The sequence below is a fragment of the Mizuhopecten yessoensis genome, unplaced genomic scaffold, assembly GCF_002113885.1.
Source record: "Mizuhopecten yessoensis strain PY_sf001 unplaced genomic scaffold, ASM211388v2 scaffold10067, whole genome shotgun sequence".
Lineage (NCBI taxonomy): Eukaryota > Metazoa > Mollusca > Bivalvia > Pectinida > Pectinidae > Mizuhopecten > Mizuhopecten yessoensis.
In genome coordinates, this window is record NW_018408362.1 from 178,223 (window position 1) to 184,330 (window position 6,108).

Sequence of the window (6,108 nt, forward strand, 5' to 3'; positions counted from 1 at the left end):
AGTAGGGATGAGCTCACACTACAGGTAAGTACCTCAGTGCCTTTGTCCTGACCCCAAACAGTAGGGATGAGCTCACACTACAGGTAAGTACCTCAGTGCCTTCGTCCTGACCCCAAACAGTAGGGACTTCCTCATACTACAGGTAAGTACCTCAGTGCCTTCGTCCTGACCCCAAACAGTAGGGATGAGCTCACATGGCAGATAAATACCACAGTGATGATGTTGTTACTTTGCTATCTCCTTGATTTTGTAGATGTCCCTATGTCATTAATGGTAGTTAAAGAGTTCAAAAGTGAATGCTGCCAATTTGATGTGTTGTTATAGATAGATACTCCATGTATCGCTGAGGATTGGGTTTGCTATAATAAGTGTATAGTGTGAAAAGACTTGATTTTGTGACTGTACCAAACACAGTTGAGTGTATTTGATGTGTTACAGAAGGGGGATGTCATCCGTGTGTTGTACAAGCCTCCGGGGGACCTGTGGAGAGGGGTGCTCAAGGGAAAAACTGGCTGGTTCAGAGCATCGTGTATAGAGCCCCTGTACACAGGAGAAACTGCTCTGGAGCCCTGGCTGGACCGGCGACCCAACAAACCCAAAACTGTACAGGAGGTGCTGCAGGTCATAGGGCTGGAGGTTAGTTGTCAGAGTAACCAGATCAAATGCCTACGGTAGGTTTTCATAGATACCTGACCTTAGAACGAGAGTAATAGATACCAGATCATAGAACGAGAGTAAGGTTGGCATAGTTACCAGATCATAAAGCTTGTGTAGGCTGTCAGGTGGATGTTAGTTGTCATAGATACCAGATCATACAACTAGAGTAAACTTGTCATAATGGCCAGATCATAGGACTAGTGTAGGCTCTCAAGTGGATGTTAGTTGTCATAGATACCAGATCATACAACTAGAGTAAACTTGTCATAATGGCCAGATCATAGGGTTTGTGTAGGCTGTCAGGTGGATGTTAGTTGTCATAGATACCAGATCATACAACTAGAGTAAATTGTCATAGTTACCAGATCATAGGGCTAGTGTAGGCTGTCAGGTGGATGTTAGTTGTCATAGATACCAGATCACAGAGCTGGAGGTAGATTGTAATAGTTACTTTGTAATGATGGAAATGTTATAAAACACAAACTCGGGTATACTATTGGTAAGATGTTTTACACCTTGATTATTGTTGTTGTCAGAGCCTGGAGGCAGTGTTTATCCAGAACGGGTTTGATGAGCTCGACTGTTTTGCTGATGTTGATGAGGAGGACCTTGATTTACTGGGGATATTTGACCCTCTGATCAGGACCAAACTGCTCAGTACAGCAGATCTCATCAAAAACACTCAAGGTTAGCTAACTCTACAGCATACTTCTGTAATCCCCGTTAACTTAAATCAGGATTATGGTTGTATCCAGGTATCGACCTCAGCCAAAGGCTATAATTGTATATTATATCAGAGATATAGTTGATATCAACAATGATGTATTTTGTTATTTTATATACAGTAAAGCCCCACTAAGTCAAACTCCTAGAGTCCAGATCAATAGTTCGAGGAATACATGGTATTCGACGAATCCGAGGTTCGATCAACATTGTCATTTTTTTTATCAGGTAGGATGACAGACAGTAAGAGCACTGCAGTTATCGCGGATAGTATATGATAAAAGTAAAAATGAAGTTCACAAAGATAGCAACGTTTAATAAGATATAAAATAGCTGAATAATGGAAACTTACAGTAATCGGTATTAAGAAAGGAAAAAAAAAAAAAGAGCAGCATGTGTAACGTACTTGTTGTTTTGATCTTATCCGCCGTATTGTAATCGGCTACGTTAATTTTACAAAATAACAAAACGAGAGGAACTCTTGAATCATTAAAAATGAAGAAAATGTTCACTCCCTGTTATCATAATGTTGGTTAAAATCACAGCTTATTCAAGCTTGAATATCTTTAAACATGGTCGAGAATCCGCTATATGATTTTCGCTTAATATTGCCAAAATATGGTTTTACACACCCAGTGAATTAACACATCCACCAAATCATCGATGTAAAAACATTGTCTGGAAATAGTAAATATGCACACAAAATGATAATGCAGCTACAACAGGGTAATAGTACAATTACTTAATGATACTGCCATTATTCCTTTAATTATCTGACGTCCAGCTGACACCTGTATACACACGGGTGTGTCTACCTGTTCGACGATTAGTATATATAAAATATTAAGGTTTTGAGGGGTCAGGGATAAATAAGAGTTCCAGGAGTATTCGAGCAACGGCTGTTCAAGTAATCCGAGGTTAATTTACAAAAAATATATAAGAACACGGCCGGCCCCAAGCGAACTGTTTGAGGAATATAGGGTATTTAAGTATACCGAGTTGGAGTAAGTGGGGTTTGACTGTAGTTTATATCAGTGGTAAAGCTTTTATAAGCGATAATTGTCCGTAAAACCCCCAGAAACAGTAATGATTTACTGCTTAAAAAAATGCTGAATTATATTAAGGGAGGTAACTTTAACAGAAATCATTATGTAATAATTAAATATAGAACTGTTTAAACTCGTAATATCGAAATGTTATCAATTCTTGTTACAGACACACCGACACTGCACTGGAAGTTCCACCAGGGGCGGGCAGGACCCCCTGTAGCCTTCATGAACAAGGAATATCGACATGGCACATCCTATCCCCCAAGTCAAGACTCGGGTTGCTATGCAAGCTTTGAACATTTGGCACAGCGGGATGCTTACCCAACCACGAGTGAGCTCAAGCAGCAGTATTGTTTACATTCCAACAAGGAGAACATCTCCCCTGGAGCTCGGGCTGGTGCCCCAGGCCTGGCAATAACGCGACCCCAAAGGGGGCACTCTGGTGTGGGTAGCTCAGAGAATTCTGAGGACTTAGATAGGAGTGATAAAGAGTATACTGCTGAGGATCGGGAGGTCAGCGAGATTACCAATAGCGTGGATTGTAACACAACCCTAACTAGTAAGGCTGCCACCAATGACCTCTCAGGATTGTCTGGTGACGCTGTCATCATGTGTAACTTCGCGGGTACGCAAACTTCTCCTACCTATGGGAGAGCCAACTGTGATAATTCAGCCAATAATCTATCCTCACCCAAAGCCCACATGCGCCAAAGTGGCAGCACAAACGGTGATTTTGTGTCTTCTAGTCAGTCACAGGAGGGCAGTGTGTGTTCACCATTACATAGTGCACCTCCATTTCCACGTAAATGTGTTCCCAGACAGGACTGGAATTTTCGAGATGTTCAGGTCCAGGTCATGTGCCCATTAGGAAGCCTGAACCTAAATGCTGAAGGTGTACAGGATGGTGAGGGGGTGCCACTGCACCCCCACATGACTCACAATACACCTCCCACCTCTCTAGTGCTCAGTAATCCCCAGGGGGCCAATCTCCGCCAGACAGATAGTGGGGGATATCGCAGTGTGTCCCGGCCAGATGATGGAGGGTACCGTAGTGTAGGTCAGTTGTCAAGGCGATCTATGTCTGCAGACAGGGCCAGTGTCAAAAGAACCAAGCCAGAGGACCCCCCAGAGTACCGAACAGTGATGCGTTCTCTCCTTAATCTCATCACATCAAAACTTGTGTCAGAAAACATAAATCTTGCCTTAGAACCCTACTCTACAAAGGTAGGTACAGTCACTGGTGATATTAGTGTTAGAACCCTACTCTACAAAGGTAGGTACAGTCACTGGTGAGATTAGTGTTAACAGCACTGCCTAGTTCTGATGTATTAACAGCAAGTCCATTGTGATTCTGTAACAAATCTAAATGTATCTCACTCCCAGCTAAAGATGTTTGTGCTATGCTTTGAGGATGATATAGCACCATACTGACCTGAAATAGTTTATCATGTAGGAGCTTGATTATTTTTTTGTTCATGTGTAAAGATTTTAACGATGAGCCTATTTCTATGACCAAGTAGGACGACATATTTTTAGGATTAACACAGTATATATACGTGTCCCGTGTTGTGTTTTAGGCAGGTGAGTGTGGAATTCCTCCACTCCTAGTCCAGCGGTATGCAGATGAGCTGAGACAGGACCTAGTCAGTGTGGCTCTGGTGGTCGACCAAGTCCGTGTCCAACAACTGTGCAGTCGACACAGACCAGCGGTCAGTGAACATCAACATTCAATTTCTGTTTGGGAAATTCACTTCTGCCCTTGATTGTTCTGTCTACCTCGTTTATAAACTGTCGGTACATTGTTCTGTTTACCTCGTTTATAAAGTGTCGGTACATTGTTCTGTCTACCTTGTTTATAAACTGTCGGTACATTGTCCTGTCTACCTCGTTTATAAACTGTCGGTACATTGTTCTGTCTACCTCGTTTATAAACTGTCGGTACATTGTTCTTACTTTGAATACTCATTGATTATACCAAATAATGATAGTTCATAAAAGCCTTGTCATTTAAGATAGCTGTAAGGGGAGGCAACTCTGTGTAATCAACTTTCTGTTCCTAACAGGTGCTGTCACGTGATTTGCCCGACTCTGCAGCTAAGGCGTGCGAGATAAAGATTTCGTCCATTCCCGAGTTCTTCACCTCCATCGGCCTTCCCATGTACACCAGTATGTTCCTGGAGGAGAAAATGTCAGCCATGGAGGACCTACTTCAGCTCAATTTTGAGGATATACGTGATATCACTCGTACACATGCAAAACATGTCAAACGAATCTCACATGCACTTGAGTGGGTACGCACACGAATTTCAACGCTGAGAAAGACAAGCAACAAGGATGCAGCAGTGATGGATAGGGTGTAGGATAAACATTTATGTGTGTTTATATGAGGATAAATATTAGAGTGTGTTCTTATGGGGATTAAAATCTAGGTATGATCATCTAAGATGGTTGTTATCTTGTCACTAGTTTATCTGACTTGACCTGTTGTGTAATGGTGTGTATCATGTTTCCACTGGTTTGATATATGTGTGCGTGTGTGCGTGTGTGTGTGTGTGTGTGCCTCTAAGGTCCCGAGTGTTACTGAGAGGAGATGTATGATGTGTGTATGTGTCTCTAAGGTCCCCGAGTGTTACCGAGAGGAGATGTATGGTGTGTGTGTGTGGGTGTGTCTAAGGTCCCCGAGTGTTACTGAGAGGAGATATATGATGTGTGTGTGTGTGTGTGTGTGTTACTGAGAGGAGATTATAATGTGTGTGTGTGTGTGTCTAAGGTCCCCGAGTGTTATTGAGAGGAGATATTTGATGTGCGTGTGTGTGTGTGTGTTACTGAAAGGAGATTATAGTATAATATGTGTGTGTGTGTGTCTAAGGTCCCCGAGTGTTACTGAGAGGAGAGATATGATGTGTGTGTGTCCAAGTGTTACTGAGAGGAGATATATGATGTGTGTGTGTGTGTTACTGAGAGGAGATTATAATGTGTGTGTGTGTGTGTGTCTTAGGTCCCCGAGTGTTACTGAGAGGAGATATATGATGTGCGTGTGTCCAAGTGTTACTGAGAGGAGATATATAATGTGTGTGTGTCCGAGTGTTACTGAGAGGAGATATATAATGTGTGTGTGTCCAAGTGTTACTGAGAGGAGATACATAATGTGTGTGTGTCCGAGTGTTACTGAGAGGAGATATATAATGTGTGTGTGTCCGAGTGTTACTAAGGGGAGATATATAATGTGTGTGTGTCTGAGTGTTACTGAGAGGAGATATATAATGTGTGTGTGTCCGAGTGTTACTGAGAGGAGATGTATATTGTGTGTAATACCTTCCTACCTTTTACAGCCTCTTTATACATTTTTACTTCGTAGAAATTTTACAGTTGAGAACTTTTACAATTTACACTTGCAATTCAATGATCTTAATTAGCATTTCTGGGGTATGTTTTATTAAAAACTACCCATTTTACACACTACCCAGCATGCCTACTGTGATATGACAGGTCGATATTAAACTGCATGCCTAATGGGGTAGGTTAACCTTGCATTTCTGGCATTTGCCAAATAATAATCTCTTACATTTGTCGTGAAAAGTTGATGGCATTTTATTTACAGTTTCCACAAAGTAAAAAAAAAATCATCAACATATTGGAAAATGATTATCTCTTGTGTGTTACACGGTGAGCTAGGTCT

General features: G+C 41.7%; 1 protein-coding gene across 4 annotated transcripts in view; it reads left to right on the forward strand.

Moving 5' to 3' along the window:
- Positions 1-6,108, forward strand: part of LOC110459442 (SAM and SH3 domain-containing protein 1-like) — a 115,868-nt gene extending 109,760 nt beyond the window's left edge. For 3 of the 4 annotated variants that reach the window (XM_021511696.1, XM_021511697.1, XM_021511699.1), the window contains exons 13-17: positions 439-636; positions 1,194-1,344; positions 2,596-3,653; positions 4,007-4,138; positions 4,493-6,108. In XM_021511696.1, coding sequence (XP_021367371.1) covers positions 439-636; positions 1,194-1,344; positions 2,596-3,653; positions 4,007-4,138; positions 4,493-4,789 — 1,836 coding nt within the window. In that variant the 3' untranslated portion in view covers positions 4,790-6,108. Of the gene's footprint in view, positions 1-438; positions 637-1,193; positions 1,345-2,595; positions 3,728-4,006; positions 4,139-4,492 lie in introns of those variants that run through there. The other variant, XM_021511700.1, reaches the window with a different exon arrangement.